We start from the raw sequence: 20,035 nt of genomic DNA, 5'->3' as shown, positions 1-20,035 counted from the left end.
TCAGGAGCAGCCAGGGGAAGTGAAACCTCTTTCTGAGATTTTCATAAGGAAAGGGAGGATACATTTCTTACTCCCAACTCAAAGACAGATAGTTGTGCTCAAAATTCTAATTTTCTTAAGAATAGTGAAAGTGCATCTTGAAAAGAAAAGTTGAACCCTGATGGCTTTTATGCTTTAATCAAGCTTTCCTTTAAACCGTCTCAATTCAAAAGGACTCACAGCCTAGTCTTTGGCCACTACAATATGCAAACAGTATGCTGGACCCACACTAAAAGCTCTAGGCAACCTGGATCACTGCAACCCCTTTTCTTAGTCAAGCTGTGTGTTTTTAACCTGTAAACTGCAGCTCCTTGGATTATAAACCAGTAAACTGCATTGACATGACATAATGTGGGTAAAATTGAACAGGTTGAAAGGTGATGGCAGGTACAGGTTACATACCAGTTCACTGTCTTGTGCTTACACAAGTCTGACTGGAATGGGAATGGAGAGACAGAAGAGGGGGTAGAGTTTACTCTATGAGTTGGAGATGTGCCTTACTCAACCAAGCTGGCCTATTTTGTTTTAGTCTGATTTCATTGTTTTGACAAGATTTTAAAATGACACTGCAAGTTGAAAGTTCTGAGATAATTGATGCCAGACAAGTATGATTGAGGGCCAAAATTGTCTTTTTTATTGGTTATTCTTGTTAAGCAGTGACAATGGAATCAGAATCACCTTCTGATGATTTTTAAAACATTTATCTTATTATAAAAATTCTGTTAGCTTTTGAATTAAACACTTGGAAAGGTAGCTAAAGATAGATAAACTTCGATTTACCTTCTTCTCACTCCTTAAAGATAGCATAAAAGAAAACACCTAGCATCAAATAACAAACAGAAGTACACATACACAAATGTGCTTTCTGGCAAAATTGTATTTTACAGTCTATTCATAAGCAAGTTTCTGAAATTGTGAACAGAGTTGGAAGGGCCTGTGATTCTAGCTTTTAATTATATACCTTACCACTAAGATTCCTGAGTGACTGACATATAGCACAGCACGTGACAGGAGTTTTCTGGGGATAGTTTCTAAAAGTAAGAGTCCCCTAAATTATCTTCGACCCATTGTGCATCCATCTGTTCCAAATACTGCCTTACAGGGAATTACACCCTGCTCCAACTCCCCTGTAGATAGCTTAGAGACCCAAAAGACATCACTAAAAAAAGGGCACTTTAAATTTCTCTTTGCTTTCTTTCATTCGGAGACTATAACCTGCTGTATCTCAATAGGTTGAAATCCACGAACAGCAGATGGTGTGGTGAAAAAAGTGTTAGGTAGTTCCCCAGGGCTGATGGAGTCAGAGTCACTTTGCACCGAGCCTCCACTATTCTCAAACTGGGAGATTTTCTTTTTGATCATCTTTCTCTCCTTGGCTCTGCGATTCTGAAACCAGATTTTCACCTGAAACACAATGGGGCAACATACTGAATGCAGTTAACTTAGTGATTTCTGATATTGTACAGAGACTTTAGCATTTACAAAGCCCTTTCATATGCATCACTTCATTTCAGCCTCACAATGACCTTGTGAAGTATGCCCACTTAAAAGGTTAGAAAAAAAGCTTGAGACTTAGAGAGGGCAAGTACCTTGCATGAAATGAAACTGAGATCCAAGTCTAGGGCTACTAACTCTGAATGCAATAATCTTAATATTATACCTTACCCACCTCCTCTGTTGCACAGGTAGAAATAAATAATGCTGGAATGACAGAAGCTGAGGTGTGCTGATAAGAGAGAGAGATTTAAATAGCAAAGGTAATTATAATCAACCATTTCTATGTTTTATTAATATTTCACTAAAGAGAAACGTCCTATTAGTATAATATTAATAAAATAAAATAGAAAATTTATCTTCCTATTAGTAAAGTATACTATTACAAATAAGAAGTTTGTCTTCCTATTAGTAAAATATTAATGAAACACATAAATGAGAGAACAAGGGTGATGAAATATTTTATATCTCTTGCTGGAGATAGAAGAGAGCGATATCAATGTGCCTTCACACGTGGTTGAAATGCAAGCTACTTGGGATAAGGCAATGCATTAAGGGACTTTACAATTCTAGAATTCTGATTCTATTGAAATGGACTATATGGGACATGTTGGATATACTTCTGGTGTACCTGTCTCTCGGAAAGGCCCAGGTTAACTGCCAGCTCTGATTTTCTCTGGATGGTGATATATCTATTGCAATGGAATTCCTTTTCCAGCTCCAATCTTTGATGATCAGTGTAAACTACACGATACTTTTCTTTTGTCCTGGTTTTCCCTGTTAGGAGAGAAAGCATTGCATTTAATCTTTTTCTGCTTCTTGGAGATTGTTTTAGTTAAAGAAATCATAGACACTCTTCCCACCCTCATCTTTGCTTTAAAATATAAAATAAGTATATTTTTGAATCAAATATTCATAAAAGTCAATTCCTCCATTAAATACATTCTCATCTGTGGCTATGATAGCAATATCTCTGTCTACCATCTATAGACATAGGCATATATCTCTATATCTATATCTCTCTTTATATATAAAACCAACGTCTCTTTAATTAATGTTTCTCCTAAAATGATTGGTCAAATCACAATCATCCCATCTTGACCTATTTTTACAGCAGAGCATTGAAAATGCTTAAACACTTTAACCCATGGTGTTTATTACCTTCCCACTTACATATGTGATTAGCATTGGCAGTAATAGCAGCTGTCCATTATACAGGCACTTCCCACTACATTTTATGCAGTCTTTTCATACTGTTCCTATTAAACCTCTTACCTACCTTCTTGAATTATGCAGAACATGTCTTATCTCCATTTTACAGATAAGAAACATGAAGCTCAGTTAAGGTAAATGACTTTGTGTTAGAGAATTGAGGAGTGGGGACCCAAACACATATGTTTGACTCCTATTTAAGTATGCTAACTAAATGTTATTCCAAGTTCAAATATGCTGGGACGCATAATAATGGCCCAAGAGTGGAAAACACTTGTGGGATCCTAACATTATAGTTACATAATTTCCTAGAGTTTGGTTTGAATAGTAATTTAAAAAGAAAACATTAATTGTCATTTAGCAGATTCTGTTTCAGAAAACCCCATTACCTATTAGAAAAAAAAGTAGTTTTTATGTGGGAGTTTTAATTTTTATTACCAGGTAGATAGTGAATGGGGGAAGGAGGAGGTGTTGACTTAAGCAGAATAAAGTGAGTATTCCATGCCCTTTGAAAGGATATACAAACATTTGCTTTGTGTTACAACATTTAACTAATTCCTCATGCCCTCCTTCGAATAGAGCTTTATTCCTCCTTTCAAATTTTCCAAAGATACTTAGGAAGTTCTCTTTTCTTTTTAATTTCTCTACCCTCCTCCAGGATCTTCCTCCTTTTCTCTATGGCTTTTAAATACTCCTTCTGATCTTCCCTGGTTGTTTTTTATGTGATTTTTTGGGAGTGATCTGTAGGACAAAGACGTCTTTAAAGTGGTTCCCTAAACTCCACTGAGGTGTTAAGATACAGCACAGGCCTAACAAAAGAGTTACATAGCATCAGATCCCATTCTGAACCCTCTTTACATTCAGGAACACCAGCCAATTGGTTCAGAATTTACAAGCCCTAAACAAATGTCAGACACCCTTTCATCTCCAGAAAAGGAAAAAAAAAAAAAAAGGACACCAGTGAAGAAATAAATTTTAGATAAGTGATATATTTTAAGATTAATCTAAATGGCTAAATAATGAACTGAACAAAATCTCCTTTTCCCGCTCTTAGAAAAGGAAAACTATGCGGTCCAGTCAGTTAACCTACCTTAAAATCCTAAATTTTGAGCTGGTTTTCTGAGTCTAAGCAAAAACCTGGAAACCGTAAGTCTGCCTTTTGGCATGTTGCAAAGACAGAATGCATATTTAGAGAAAAAATGAAAACTTGGAGATTTAATTTATTTCTAGAACATCGAATCTTGAGATCGAAATGTATCTTTGAAATCATGTTTTCTAAAACCCTTCTTAATCTTAAAGTTGCTGAGTGTTTAAATTATAACTTGAGGCAGACTGGTTAAAAATTCAACTGGTCTTTATCCATGTTTTATGCTCTTTCATAATCAATAAACATAATCAGACATCAATAACTCTGGAAATGTTGTAGTCCTTCCCCACCCCCATTGGTCATAAATTCCCCTCTTGCAGTTTCTTCTGAGGACAATAAAGTCAAGACCAGGCCCCTTTATTTGCCATAAAAATCCTACCCTTTCCGGCAATATAACCCCTGAAGAAAGGAGGGATAAGGAAGATCCTGGCTGCATATCAAAGCCATGTGAAGTGTTAAAAAGAGTCTGTTGCCAAAATCTGACAGATAAGACCTAAAACTCCAAGAATATGTAGCTCAGGGGAAAAAACTGACTGCACAGTTTACAAAGAGAAATAAATTTGAATTTCCTGGTGCTCCTTTTGTGTCCCGCTCCTCAAATTGTCTCTCTCAATCCCATTGCCCCTTCTTCTTAAATGATGAAACCAGATAAAATGATGAAACCAGAACAGATGATGAAGGGGATTTGGACATTTTCTGGTAAAGCATAATGTCCATATTCCCATACCCAAGCACCAAAAAAATAGCACTAACAGAACTAACTTTTATTGTTCAAGCTGTTCTCTTCTTCCAGAGACTATGACATTTCTGAGGGTGATGGGCTCCATTTTCAGCCATTATTGAGTTTATTTAGGAAATTAATACTATCTATGATGTATTTGCCTTCTCCTCAAAGAGTCAGAAAAACTTCTGTAGTTAAAGATGGATGGAGTCCTTCCCATCCTCCCAACCACATTATCTCCCCAGAATTCACAAGCAAATGTCATAATATATGATAACTTATCACCCTAAATAAAATTAAAATGGTGTTCATTTGAAAGACTGGCTGCAAAAGTGCTGCTAGGCAGAAAGTCACTCTCCAAACATAGAGGTGATGATGATGGGAGTGAATGTAAAGATTATGAAAATGAATATTCTTATGTAGGGAGTACTGTCTAATGGACTCCACTGTGAGGACTTTTCATCTTATGGTAATATTTCACTGTTTTTAGCTAAAAATTGCATCCAAATTCATTTTTAAAAAGTTGTCCCATGAAATGAGCAAAACCAAGGGACAATGATAACTCTCAAGAATTATTAAGCAACTAATTTTATGAAGTGTCCTTATTGAATAATGCCTTTTAAGCATAAATTCCTTCATGTTGTCCAGTGGCTTAAAACAATCGATCAGAATCAGAATCAATCACAATTACTTCCTGCTCTCCCCCTCTTTTCCACTTCTAACAGAAAAGCCTCTCTCCAGCCTGCTTAGGTTATCACCTTGCCAATGTTTAAAATGTGAAAGTGCATGAAAATATTAAATTTTCCATAGAAACTTTTCTGTCATATTCCTTTTTGCATAATATTTAAAGTTAGATATGTATAGAAATAGACCACTTAAAAAACTAAGTGGAAATAAACATGTCTTCTTTTTAAATCAGGTCACTTAGGGAACAGTCATTTACTCTATCTGTCAGCCTCCTTGCTCTCATTAGAAAATAACATGCTATAATGGTCGCTATGAAATGTTTTCTGATTGTCCACTAATACATGCATTTTTTCCTTTTTTACATTTATTTAAGACATTTTTCAGTAATGGAAAGAACTTTCATCTGACTACCTTAATCAAGGGTTACTTCCATATTGAAGTTCATCTTTTCCTCTCAGTCATAAACCATATGTTATCCCACAGTACTACAGAGTGAAGTGGAAAATTTAGGAGGATCTGACTCATTCATTCATTAAACAAATATTTAAGACCCACTATGTACTAAGCATATAAATGGGTGCATTTTGGTCCTGAGTGGGTGGCCTAGTGAGGTGATCAGCTTAATTTTTTTCGTGGGGTTTATAACCTGATGTCCCTTGAAAGGGCTTCAATGAATCCATGAATCTCCTAAAATTATGTAACAAATTACTTGTGTTTGTGTGTGTGCTGCTGTGCCTTTGTGCATTTTTCTAGGGAGATAACCAAAGTTTTTCATCATATTCTTAAATTGCTGCTAAATATGCACCTTAGACTATAAGAATACAGCAAAAGGGTTATTTTCATTTATAAGACATTAAAATGAAACGAAGTTTTAATTTAATGAAGCCTCATCTATAGAATAGGCTGCCAAAAATCGAAATGGTTCCAATATCATTCCATTTTAAACTTCTTATAGAAATTGGATAGAAAATCTTGTGACGGTGCCATTGTAAAGTCAGGTTTGAGGGTTTAGCTCAAAGATGCAAGAGACTAAGGAGCCCGTTTCGAAACCTTTCCTGGCATTAGAATTGCCCAAGAGAGAGACTCAGGCTAATAAAAGCAAATGTAAACGGAAGACCTTTAAGCAGATAAAACTGTCATATTTTTCCTCATAAATAGAAAATTCAAGGCTGGAGATAATTTCTTTTATCTCATCCATTTCCTCTCTTGTTCTCTATTGCAAACAGCACGCCAGTGACTTTCCTCTTAATGTGTTTCAAAACATAATCCTAGACTGCGAGCAACTACTTTTCTAGCTTTTGTGTCTTTTGCTGATTGTTAGGGTTTAGTGAGTGGATGTTAATTACAACCCCGAGATTAGATGTAATAAAAACTCTGGGAGTGCCCCACCCTAACCTCTTTTTCTATTCTACTTAGTCGACAGACTCACTCATATTTTTTTAAAATGCAGATTTACTTGCAAACGCTTTAAAGCCAAGTATTTCAACTCTACTTTTACCTTGGGATCGCTACTCTAGTGAGGTTCTAATACACAGAACTTCCTCTTCCTGGCTAAAAGTTCTCCTAATGGTAAAAATGGGTCACTTCCCACCCTCCTGTCTTTGCTTTTTGGAGGAAACACAAAGTGCAGAACTGAGAACAGGAGCATAATCATTGCGGACAAATGCTATTGAAATGCCATTTCCTCCCCAGAGGGATGAAAATACTCAGAGTCGATTTTTACTAATTTTCTCTAATGACAGGGAGCGAGGGTTGGAATAATAAGAATGTAATAAAAGAACAACAGTTGAAAACAAACATTCCTCCCCCAGCCCCGGTTAAGATTAAAGTGGAACGGCCACTTCCCTCGCCCTGGCTCCCAGCAGTCGCCCACTGGCTTGCGGGTTAGGCTGTGATCGCGATCGCTTTGACTTCTCTCGCGCTGCCGCAGACCTGCATTCAGCCCCCACGCCTGAGAGACGCCTGCTTTGATAGTTATGAGGGCTTTAGCCATTTATTAGTGCTGGAGCTGATTCGTTTGCGTGTCGGGCGGGTGTGAGGGTTAGGTACCGTATTATGTACCAGGTCAGTGCTGTAGCCTTCTCGCCTGCCTCAACACTTGGGTTAGAAGAAAGGACGTTGTAAGATGGCAATGGATTTTAGGCCAATTTGCCTCTGCCAACTTGTAGGAAGGAAGCTGGAGCTTCCCTGAGAGGCCAGGGTGAAGAGGTTGCTTTGCCGTCGGGGACTTAGTGGCTAAACTGGAGGGTCCGTTGCCAGCCAAGCACTGTGAACCTAAATTGAGCATCACCAGCTTTGGGGGCGGGGAGGGGGGAGACAGCCCGCTCAGATGGGTAAGGGTTTGGAAATGGAACAGTCAAGCAGCAGTGCCTGAACAACGGGACACCACAGCTGCCCTCTCGCTTCATTCACCCGTTGAGCTTTCTCATGCATCTCTTTTCCCATGTGGGCAACTACAGGGTTGCATCCTGATCCTTGTGGCTTAACATACCCATTGTCCACTCACTCGCTTTCTTCATGGAGCAGCGAAAGGCGAAAATCACCTCTAGGGTAGGTTTAGTCCCAATCGCTGCACTCAGTGAGTGAGTTTTGAGCCCAGGCGAATGCGAGGGAGATGCCTAATAGGCCAGCCAGCCATATAGGGGTCGCCTCAGCTAAGCCCTCTTGGGAGAGGCCTGAGAAGTACGAGGGCAGGCCGACCAAGAGAAGTAGCGGAGAAGGGAAGGAAGGAAAAGTGTGTGGGCATTGGAATTGATTACTCACCCGTCACCTGCACCGTCTTGCGCATCCATGCATAGGGGCTGTGGCGGCTCCTGCTGGGGGAACTGGCGTTGGAGGCGCCTGCGTCCGTCGGGACAAGCGACCCGCCAGCCGGGCCTGGTAGGCTGCTGCCGCTAGTTCCACCGCCCGCAGGGCCCAAGTTGCTGTAGTCGGTCGAGCAGAAAGCGGCGGGGCTAGAGGTCACGTCGTTCACCGGCACTGTGCCCATTGTACTAGACGGCCCAGGATACACGCTCCAGTCTTCTCGCGGGGGACTGTAGGGTGAGCCCCAGACTCCCAGAGACGGCCAGTGAGGATCCATGCTGGGCATATGAGGATACCCCATATAGTGCGAGAAAGCCGGTGCCGCAGCGAAATTGGAGGCTGGCATCGGACTCCCACCGCCCCCTGTGCCGCCTGTCCCAGCTGTGCCGTCGCCCCCAGGGCTCCTGAGAGTGCCCGGGTACATGCCTGCTTCTTTCTCCAAAAGACAGCTTCCGTACATCGTGTCTTGGGTAGAAGGCGCTCCCTAAGCCATCCTGAAGTCCCTGTAAGGCCCCAACTCGACTTTGAGAAGCAGCAGAGAATAAACTTATCAGTACGTAGTTGTGCCGCAAGCTCTTTTGCACCCCTCAGGCTACTCCATCCCACGTTTCTTACGAGGGTATCCAGGTGACTAGCAGCCCTGTATAGATAGGCCACCAATGGCTGGGCTGACGTCAAGGGGCTTCAGGCTTTTACATAGCATTTGCATTCAAATGAAGGGCCATTCCACTTTCACAGGAACTTGTTCACCCACTCCCCAAGCTCCTAGGCCTTTCTGTCTCATCTTTCTTGATTCTGTCCATCTGGTCCCCATAGCGTCAGTATTGTGCTTTTGGGGACAGGAACTCCTCCAGGGATTTCTGACCAGCTCCCCTCAAAGTCAGATAGAGACCTGCAGAAACCGGGCAAAGTTCCGCTCTCTAGGATTCAGTCCTTACACCGCGGCCTCCTCCCTTTCACCGATCTTCCCGCGTCCAACCTGCATCTGCAGTCTCCTTCTGCCCAATTCCCTCGCAGGGGTTTACCGCATGGCACTGGCCCAGGATGCCAATGAAAAGAGCTTTCCCTTACTCTCCTTACTCCCTCCATCAAGAGGACGCCTTTGTTTCCAAGGGCAAAGATTCATTTCACAACTCTCTGTTGAGCGTCTACTGTGTGCCAGGTACTGTGTAGGCATGGGGATACAGCAGTGAATAAAAGACAACAATTCTTGCTCTGCCTTCCTAAGATTACGCTGTAGTGGATGGCAGGCTGAATTAATAGAATGTTGTTTACAAATATGCACAAATTAAAGAAAGATGAGTAACGTAGGTTATGCAAAATGGTAGGAGAGAGAGAGAGAGAGAACCATGTGGATAATAAACTTTCCTATTTTCATGTCAATCCACTACTCTCAGGTGTCTCCTTCTGCCAGGTATGGCTTCTGTCTGAAATCCAGTGCCTCAAGGGGCCAGAACTCTTGCAGTCTCAAATCCATGGCAGCTGCAGCAAACTAAAAAAGTTTTCTTTGTAAAACTCCAATTGTTGAAAAAGACATAGACTTGCTAGTAGATGCCAATGAAATCAGTATCTTGCCTCAAGAAACCAGGTCTCCTCTTGTGTTCCTCCTCTCCACCCAGCACCCCCAAGACCTACCACAGCCTTTACTCCAGGCTGCTTCCTACTCAGGAAATGTGCTCCTACACAAAATCCAACATAACCTGGCACCTCCACCCCCTTTTAGCTAATCCATCTATGGCTTTGGGAAAGTCACTTAACCTCTCTGAGTTTCACGGGTTTTCCCTTTTAAAAATAGAGAACCTAATGGTATCTACCTTACAAGCAGGATTTCCTCAGATAATGCAAGCAAACTGCTTAACTTAGTGCTTGGCACACAGTATGGGACCACTGTATTCACTCAACAAATATTTATTGAGTACTTAGTGCTGTTCTATGTATGGAGACATCAGTGGTGAGCAGATAAAGCCTCCGGCTTTATTAAGCATATATCATAGTGGGGAGAAACACTGATAAGTAATTAAATTTTATGGTATATCAGACAGTAATCAACTCTATGGAGAAAAAAAAAGCAGGGAAGGAATATACGGAATGCTGGGAGGTGGACGTCACAATTTTAAATGTGATAGTCTAGGATGACTTCACAGATAATTGACATTTAACTAAAATATGAAAGAGTTAATGGAGTGAGGTAAGAGGACAGAGGATTCAGAAGAAAGAAACAAGTGAAAACAGAATGTTCATTTTCTGTTGGAGAAAGTGCAAGGAAGACAGTGTAGCTAAAGACTAGATGAGGTCTAAAAGCTGAAGGGAAATAGGCCATTGCAAAAATTCTAGTTTTTGCTTTGAGATAGGGAGACATTGTAGGGTTTAGAGCAGAGGAGTGACATGATTTGAGTTAAATTTTGAGTGGCTCTCTCTGGCCATTGGATCAAAAATAGACTGTAAGTAGACAGAATCAGGCAGATTTAAAAAAAAGACTATTGCAATAATACAGGTGAATGGCAGTGTGGGTGGAGATAAGTGGTTGGATTCGGTATATATTTTGAAACTTGTTTCAGAGAAGAAGGAAAATGAGTAATTGATCAGAAAAGACCAATTAAAGTCTGGTGCTGGGGAGAAGGGACTAAGAGGCAGGAAAGTAACATACCTATTGGCACTTTTTACACTTTTTGCACATTATTTTATCTTCACAACAGCCCCATGAGTTATTGTCATTCCCATTTTAGAGATGTAGAAACTGAGGCTCAGAGAGGTGGCATGACTATTTAAATGCACATGGCTGGTGTGTGGTAAAGCTAGGTTCAAATTCTGGGCCACCCTGACTGCAAGGCATGTGTTCTTCAATTGGTACCAGGCCCAAATACACAACATCAGCGTTTAGAACTGGGGCTTAGCTTCTATTTTCTTTCTTTGCTCAAGCTTTCAGGCCTGGCATTCAAGTCTTCACAATATAGATCCAATTACCTCGCATTATTCTTTCACCTATTCAATTCTGAAGCAAAGTATACTATCTGATATTTGAAAAAATATGTCAGAGTGGAAGCACATGGAGGATCTTTAGAAGTTAACAAACCCAATCTTATTATTTAACAGATTAGGAAACTGATGGCTTAAGAGAGGAAGGTAATCTTTAAGGAAGTAAACCCAGGTCCATTGACTACCAGGTCAGCACTCTTTCCACTAAAATAAAAGTATCTTTGCATATGCAATTCCTTCGACTAGTCTGTTTCTTTCTACAATCTTCTAATTGTGGAAAGAAAAAGAAGTGTTCAAAATCTCCCGATTTTTCTTTAAGAGATGTAGTCTCACTTGTCACCCAGGCTGGAGTACAGTGGCACTATCATAGCTCACTACAGCCTCGAACTCCTGGGATGAAGCAATCCTTCCACCTCAGCCTTCTGAGTAGCTGGGACTACAGGCACGTTACCAACTTACCCAGCTGTCTCTATTCTTCAAGGTTCAGTTGAAATGTGCCCTTCTCGCTAAAGCCCTATGTAGTGATGCTCCTCTCAGAAAACACTCTTCCTCTTCTGTGAATCTCATTATCAATTCCCCTTCCCAATGGACTGATGGAGACTATTTTGTCTACCTTAGAGTTATTTGAGATCTTATCTGAATCTTCTGAAATTTGAGCACCTTGAAGGGGTATGGGGAAGTATTTTTGAACCCATTGGAATAAAGCTCCCTTGTACATGGTAGGGTCTTGGGAAATATTTGTGTACTGAATCAGTAAATGACCTTGGAACTGTAGATTGGAAATCACTATTTGATCCAGCTCCAGGGATGTCTGGAAGAGAAGTGAGTAAGAACATTGCCCAGTGCTTGACAGAACTTGGCTTCAGGTTTCCTCTGGTTTTTGTTTGTGTGGTGATGGGGAGGAACAGACAGGGAGGTTTAGTCTAGTTTATTTAATGGAACTTTTGATTTATTTCTTAACCTGAAGATTAACCAGAGAGGTGGCTTCTCTGCAGCGATCTTACTGCCACTAGGGAGTAATCTCTTAGCTTTTCTGAGACTTAGAGAGGCAGGTATCAAATAGGGCATCTGTTGGACTCTGCGCTGACTCCTACTGATCAGATTTGTTTTAAGGCTTCAGGGAGATAACGAATGTGAAATTGCTTTGTAAAGAATGAGGTCCGCCTGTGATGAGCTATGGAGCTCTGGATAAACCTTTTCTTTAGCAGCCTTAATGCTTTGGGAGAATCCAAGTGCCTGGTAAATATTCTCTAAGCCTGGTCTGGCCTCTCAGTTCTGTGATAGTAGCCAAAGGCTACTCTCCACCCTACTACACCCCTCCCTAACCCTTTTCCACTACTCTGGCTCAGATTCAGGCCTGATCTGGGTCTCTGTGCTATGGAACTTGGCTCCAGTCATCAATCATTGGGCCCTCCTACTACTGGGAGGGAGATGAGGAATGCAGAGTTTAAGTTCTTTTTTGTTTATATGGTAACTGAAGCTGAGAGTAGGGCAGGGTCTTACCCAAGGCAGACACTATTAGGTGATCTGTGGAACTGTGACCTAAACCCAAGCGTGGCTAACTGTAGACCTCTGCAAGGCACTCCACCTCTCTCAGCCTCAGTTTCCAACACACAATAAATGGGGCAGACAATAGAGACCATTCTATAGGGACGTTGGGAGAATTAAGTGCACTAGTAGTGTGCTCAGTAAATAGCCATTATTATTGTCATCTGGAGAGTGGCTGGGACTTCACAGGGTGTGGGCCTACTGTGCCTCTTCTGGTTCACATCCATGCATGGAAAATGCTTAGCAATTGGAGTGAAGGCCCAGAGCAATTTAACATGCTGCTTGTTGCCTCTCCATTCAAGCTTTACACTCTGGGCTCTGAACATAGCCCCCATTCACTCACTCACTCCTATCTCCCTCCTCAATCCCTTTGGAACTTTAGCAACATCAGTGCTTGGGTTTCTGGAAGGAGGGAAGACTCAAGCCCTTTCCATCCACCTTCTTGATCACTGTGATGGGCTTTTGCACTTCCAGGACTAGACACTCTGGGAAATGAGCAACTCTAGGCTCTGGGCCTGCCCTAAAGTGTCACCGTTGAGGCAGGACCTAGGTATGTTTTGGAGAAAAATTAAGATTCTTTTGTGGGAACATGAGTAGTAAGGGCAAGTACCAACTGGAGTGGTGGAGGACCGGGGCTCTATACCCACCCTGTCATCGGATCTAGCTGCCTGGTTCTGGATTAGGGTAAAAAGAATGAGAAAGGCCCAGGGCTCTGAGATGAAGACCAAAGGACAAAGCAGTGAAGAAACAGGCTTCTTTGGCATCCAAGGATGGCTCAACTCTGGGAAAGAGGTGTATATGAGGAGGCAGGTAGGGCTCAATGGCTAACGCCGAGAACCCAGACTTGAAAGGGATGTGTAGGGGAGGGATTTTGCAGAAGAGAGAGAGAAAAGAAAGATAGGCCAATGAAGAATGGGGGAACAGTGCAAACTCAACACTCTAGCCATGGTAGGAGAGTCTCAAACTAACAGTCTGAGAGGATGAAGGAGGCCAATTCTCTCTCTAAAATAAAAAGATAAGTACAAATCCTGGCTGTCTGCCTGGAGAAAGAAAACCAGAAGTCTAGTTCACAGAGCAGGCACTTTAGGCTAGAGCCTGTGCTGGGTCCTTGCTTGTGCAAACTCCCATCAGGCTAACTATAATCAAAGGGAGTAGATAGGATCAGCCTTATTTTACAGAGGTGAAGAATACAGAACTAAACCCAGTAATGGGATCAGTTGTAATGTCATTTTTGTCATTTCTTATTGTCTTACTTTGATCTCCCTGTTTTCTTTGTTAAAATATTTAAATTTTTTTCTTGAGATTTCTTCTTTGTCTTATGTGTTGTTTTAAAGTGTATTGGTTAATCTCCAAGTATTCTGGGGCTTTCTACATAACTTTCTTTTATTGATTTCTAGTTTAATTCCATTGTGGTGAAAGCAAATGTTGTATGATTTCTATTCTTTTAAATTTTTTGAGTTGTGTGTTTTAGGTTAGAATGTCATCTATGTTGATTAATGTTTCACGTGAACTTAAGAAGAATGTGTATTCTTCTGTTGTTGGATGCAGTGGTCTACAGTGTCAATTATATTTAGTTGCTTGTGATATTGAGCTCAACTGTGTCCTTAATAACTTTCTGCATGGTAGATCTGTCCATTTCTGACAGAGGGGTATTAATGTCTTCAAAAAATGTAACAGTGGATTCGTCCATTTCTCTTTGACGTTCTGTAAGTTTTTACCTCATGCATTTTGATGTTCTCTTTTTAAGTGTGGACACATTATGAAATGTTATTTCTTCATGTGTCTTTTGGCTGCATAAATGTCTTCCTTTGAGAAGTGTCTGTTCATATCCTTCACCCACTTTTTGATGGGGTTGTTTGTTTTTTTCTTGTAAATTTGTTTGAGTTAATTGTAGATTCTGGATATTAGCCCTTTGTCAGATGAGTAGATTGCAAAAATTTTCTCCCATTCTGTAGGTTGCCTGTTCACTCTGATGGTAGTTTCTTTTGCTGTGCAGAAGCTCTTTAGTTTAATTAGATCCCATTTGTCAATTTTTGCTTCTGTTGCCATTGCTTTTGGTGTTTTAGACATGAAGTCCTTGCCCATGCCTATGTCCTGAATGGTAATGCCTAGGTTTTCTTCTAGGGTTTTTATGGTTTTAGGTCTAACATTTAAGTCTTTAATCCATCTTGAATTAATTTTTGTATAAGATGTAAGGAAGGGATCCAGTTTCAGCTTAAAATGCTCATCATCACTGGCCATGAGAGAAATGCAAATCAAAACCACAATGAGATACCATCTCACACCAGTTAGAATGGCGATCATTAAAAAGTCAGGAAACAACAGGTGCTGGAGAGGATGTGGAGAAATAGGAACACTTTTACACTGTTGGTGGGACTGTAAACTAGTTCAACCATTGTGGAAGTCCGTGTGGCGATTCCTCAGGGATCTAGAACTAGAAATACCATTTGACCCAGCCTTCCCATTACTGGGTATATACCCAAAGGATTATAAATCATGCTGCTCTAAAGACACACGCACATGTATGGTTATTGCGGCACTATTCACAATAGCAAAGACTTGGAACCAACCCAAATGTCCAACAATGATAGACTGGATTAAGAAAATGTGGCACATATACACCATGGAATACCATGCAGCCATACAAAAGGATGAGTTCATGTCCTTTGTAGGGACATGGATGAAGCTGGAAACCATCATTCTCAGCAAACTATCGCAACGACAAAAAAACAAACACTGCATGTTCTCACTCATAGGTGGGAATTGAACAATGAGAACACATGGACACAGGAAGGGGAACATCACACACTGGGGCCTGTTGTGGGGTGGGGTCGGGGAGGGATAGCATTAGGAGATATACCTAATGTTAAATGACGAGTTAATGGGTGCAGCACACCAACATGGCACATGTATACATATGTAACAAACCTGTACGTGGTGCACATGTACCCTAAAACTTAAAGTATAATTAAAAAAAAGCAATTGTTGCTTTTATAATCATTATCATGAAGCAAAAATAATAGCCAATATAAAATAATTAACCTATTTACTACCTCATCTTAAATATATTAAGAAACTTCAAGATGGCATTAATACTATCCTAATCTGCTCCACTTAACAAGTTGATATTTAAGATGCTTCCATTTTCAAGTATCACTACCCACTGTACATTTAGAAAACCTACTTGTGAAAATCTGTTTTATTTAGTTAATATTGATCTCAAAAAGAGCATAATGCAAAGTGAAAGAATTATTATAATCTGAAGACAAGAAAAGAAGTTTATATTACAAAAGTAAGCAATACTCAAGATCAGGTATTTTTAAGCATATAGCACATTGTAGTCATAATTAGCTCACTGTCAGTTAGAAATATAAGTACACATTTTTCAAAATAAATCTTTTAAATATAGTCTTGCAAGTATCTTTCTAGCTTAAGAATTTGAAATAGGAATTAAGTATGAACCTTAAATCACTCATGTTTATAACTAGAAGAGCAAGTCCCAAGGATATAAATCTCACCCAATGAGACAAGGGATGCTGAATGTATTATTGATTGCTAAGCAATCTCTTAATTTTAGAATCTAGCATGCAATGCTAGCAAATAAATAATGTGATTTATGAGCCTGCACTCTCATGCTGCTTTACTAGAGTTCAATAAACACATGCAGATCCAAAAAAAAAAAAAACACAAACGAAATGTTATTTCTTGTTGGAGCACTGACTTCTTTATCAGTATGTAATAACCCTCTTATTCCTGATAACTTTCCTTTCTCTAAAGTTGGCTGTGTCTGAAATTAATATAGCTACTTCAACTTTCTGTTGTGTTTGCATGCCATGTCTTTCTCCACCCATCTAATTTAAGTTTATATATGTCTTTATATTTAAAGTGGGCTCCTTGTAGACAACATACAGTTGGATATTTTTGGATCCACTTTAACTGTATGTGTCTTTTAATTGGTGTATTTAGACCATGGGTGCAGTTTAAAGTGATTGTTGATATAGTTGGATTAATATATACAATATTTGTTATGTTTTCTATATGTTACCTTTGTGTTTTTTCATATTTTTGTCTTTCACACTGCTATGGTCTGTGTTTCCCCAGAATTCATATGGAGAAGTCTTAACTCCTGAGGTGATGGTATGACAAAGGGGAGCCTTTAGGAAGTGATTAAGTCATGAGGACTCCACTTTCATGTACAGAATTAGTGACCTTATGAAAGAAGCCTGAAGGAGCTTGGTCACCCATTCTGCCATGTGAGGACACAGCTAGAAAATGTCATCTATGAGGAAATAGACCTTACCAAACACTAAATTTGCTGGGGCCTTGATCTTAGATTTGCAGCCTCCAAAACTGAGCAATAAATTTGTGTTGTTTATAAGTTTCCCAGTCTAAGGTATTTTGTTATAGTGGCCTCAAAAAATGAAGAAACATACTTTTGCTGACTTTTTGTGGTTTTAATTAGGCTTTTAATATAATTTCAACTTATCTCATTTCTTAGCACATCAATTGATATGGTTTGCCTGTGTCCCCACCCAAATCTCAGCTTGAATTGTAATAATTCCCATCTGTCAAGGGCAGGGCCTGGTGGAGATAATTAAATCATGGGAAGTTTCTGCATACTTTTCTCATGGTAGTGAATAAGTCCCATGAGATCTGATAGTTTTATAAATGGGAGCTCCCCTGCACAAGCTCCCTCTTGCCTGATGCCATGTAATATGTGTCTTGCTTCCCCTTCATCTTCCACTATGAGGCCTCCCCAACCATGTGCAACTGTGAATCATTTAAACCTCTTTCCTTTATAAGTTACCCAGTCTTGGGTATGCGTTTATTAACCATGTGAGAACAGGCTAATACAGTAAATTGGTATTGGGAGTGGGGCACTGCTGTAAAGACACCTAAAAATGTGGAAGCAACTTTGGAACTGGGTAACAGGCAGGCGTTGGGCCAGTTTGGAGCCTCAGAAGAAGCCAGAAAAATGTGGGAAAGTTTGGAATTTCCTAGAGACTTTTTTGTTGGTTTTGACCAATTTGGATAGTGATATGGACAATAAATTCCAGGCTGAGGTGGTCTCAGATGGAGATGAGGAACTTGCCAGGAACTGGAGCAAAGGTGACTCTTGCTATGTTTTAGCAAAGAGACTGGTGGTATTTTGTCCTTGCCCTAGAGATTTGTAAAACTTTGAACTTGAGAGAGATGATATAGAGTATCTGGAAGAAAAAATTTCTAAGCAGGAAAGTGCTCAAGAGGAAGGAGAGCATAAAAGTTTGAAACATTTGCAGACCTAATGATGCAGTAGAAAAGAAAAATCCATTTTCTGGGGAGAAATTCAAGCCATCAGCAGAAATTTGCATAAGTAACGAGGAGCAAAATGCTAATTGCCAAGACAATGGGGAAAATGTCTCCAGGGCATGTCAGAGACCTTTGTATCAGCCCCTCCCATCATAAGCTTGGAGGCCTAGGAGGGAAAAATGGTTTCCTGGGGTGGGTACAGGGCCCCAGTGCTGTGTGCAGCCTTGAGATTGGTGCCCTGCATCCCAGCTGCTCCAGCCTTGGCTAAAAGGGACAAGGTACAGCTCAGGCTGTGGATTCAGAGGGTGCAAACCTTGAGCCTTGGCAGCTTCCATGTGGTGTTGAGCCTATGCATGAACAGAAGTCAAGAACTGAGGTTCAAGAACCTCTGCTTATATTTCAGATGATGTGTGGAAATACCTGGATTTCCTGACAGAAGTTTGCTGCAGGGGTGGAGCCCTCATGGATTACCTCTGCTAAGGCAGTGTAGAAGGCATATGTGGGCTTGAAGCCCCCACACAGAGTCCCCACTGAGGCACTGCCTAGTGGAGCTGTGAGAAGAGGGCCACTATCCTTCAGACTCCAGAGTGGTAGATCCACCAACAGCTTGCACTGTGCACCTGGAAAAGCCACAGACTCAATGTCAGCCCATGAAAGCAGCCAGGAGGGGAGCTGTATCCTGCAAAGCCACAGGATGGAGCTGCCCAAGACCATGGGAACCCACCTCTTGCATCAGCATGACCTGCATGTGAGACATGGAGTCAAAGGAGATCATTCTGGAGCTTTAAGATTTGACTGCCCTTTGGATTTCAGAAGGGCCTGTGGCTCCTTCATTTTGGCCAATTTCTCTCATTTAGAACAAGTGTATTTACCCAATGCCTGTACCCCCATTGTATCTAGGAAGTAACTAACTTGCTTTTGATTTTACAGACTTATAGGTAGAAGAGACTTGCCTTGTCTCAGATAAGACTTTGAACTGTGGACTTTTGATTTATGCTGAAATGAGTTAAGACTTTAGAGGACTGTTGGGAAGACATGATTGGTTTTGAAATGTGAGGATGTAAGATTTGTGAGGGGACAGGGGTGGAATGCTACAGTTTGGCTGTGTCCCCACTCAAATCTCATTTTGAATTGTAATAGTATCCACATGTCAAGGGCAGGGCAAAGTGGTGATAATTGAATCATGTGAGGCAATTTTGTCCATACTGTTCTCATGGTAGTGAATAAGTCTCATGAGGTCTAATGGTTTTATTAATGGGAGTTCCCTTGCATAAACTCTCTCTTGCCTGCTGCCACGTAAGACATCTCATGCTTGGTTTTTGCATTCCACCATGATTGTGAGGTCTCCCCAGCCATGTGGAACTGTGAGTCAATTAAACCTCTTTTCTTTATAAATTACCCAGTCTTGGGTGTGTCTTTACTAGCAGCACAAGAACAGACTAAAACATCAATTATATATTTTTTCTACTTTATTTAGGTGTCTCTTTAGTTTGCAATATACATTTACAACTAATCCAAGTTCATTTTTAAATAATATTATACTGCTTCACAGCTGGTACAAGTACATTATAATAACAAAATATTTTCTATTCTTTCTTTCTGAAATTTCTATTATAGCTGTAATTCACTTCTTTTATATATAAGCACACACACACACACACACAGGGTTGCTATTTCTATTTTGGACAAAGTGTTTTCTGTTAGATCAATGAAGATAAAAATATAAATTTTTTATTTTACTTTCACTTATTCTTTTTCTAATATTCTTTCTTTCTTTAAATACATCCAAGTTTCTGACAAATATTTCTTTCATTATTCCTGAGGAGCTTCTTTTAACTTTATGAGACCATTCTTCTGGTGACACACGTTCTCAGTTCTTGTTTGTCTGACAAAATGTTTATTTCATCTTCACTTTTGAAAGATAATTTCATAGGATACAGAAGTTTAAGATGCTGGATTTCTTTTCTCTCGATACTTTACATATTTCATTCTAATTTATTTTTACTTCTCAGCAAGTAAGCCATTTTTTAAACTTCTGTATCTTTTTTAAACTTCTTACATCTTTTCTTTGATTTTCTGCAGTTTAAATATGATAAGACTAAGTGTAGCTTTTTCTT

The 20,035-nt window shown here is 40.2% G+C and overlaps 1 protein-coding gene across 1 annotated transcript; it reads right to left on the bottom strand.

Moving 5' to 3' along the window:
• Window positions 1–650: 650 nt before the first annotated feature.
• Window positions 651–8,766, bottom strand: CDX4 (caudal type homeobox 4). Its single transcript, XM_003824384.4, has 3 exons — window positions 8,064–8,766; window positions 2,165–2,310; window positions 651–1,443 (listed from the first exon to the last, which is right to left on the bottom strand). The coding sequence occupies exons 1-3, from the start codon at window positions 8,563–8,565 to the stop codon at window positions 1,237–1,239; spliced, it is 855 nt and encodes a 284-aa protein (XP_003824432.1). The 5' UTR covers window positions 8,566–8,766; the 3' UTR covers window positions 651–1,236.
• Window positions 8,767–20,035: the final 11,269 nt, after the last annotated feature.

The sequence above is a fragment of the Pan paniscus genome, chromosome X, assembly GCF_029289425.2.
Source record: "Pan paniscus chromosome X, NHGRI_mPanPan1-v2.0_pri, whole genome shotgun sequence".
In the NCBI taxonomy this organism is placed as follows: domain Eukaryota; kingdom Metazoa; phylum Chordata; class Mammalia; order Primates; family Hominidae; genus Pan; species Pan paniscus.
The sequence above is the reverse complement of the archived record's forward strand: the minus strand, read 5'-3'. Positions and strand labels throughout refer to the sequence as shown.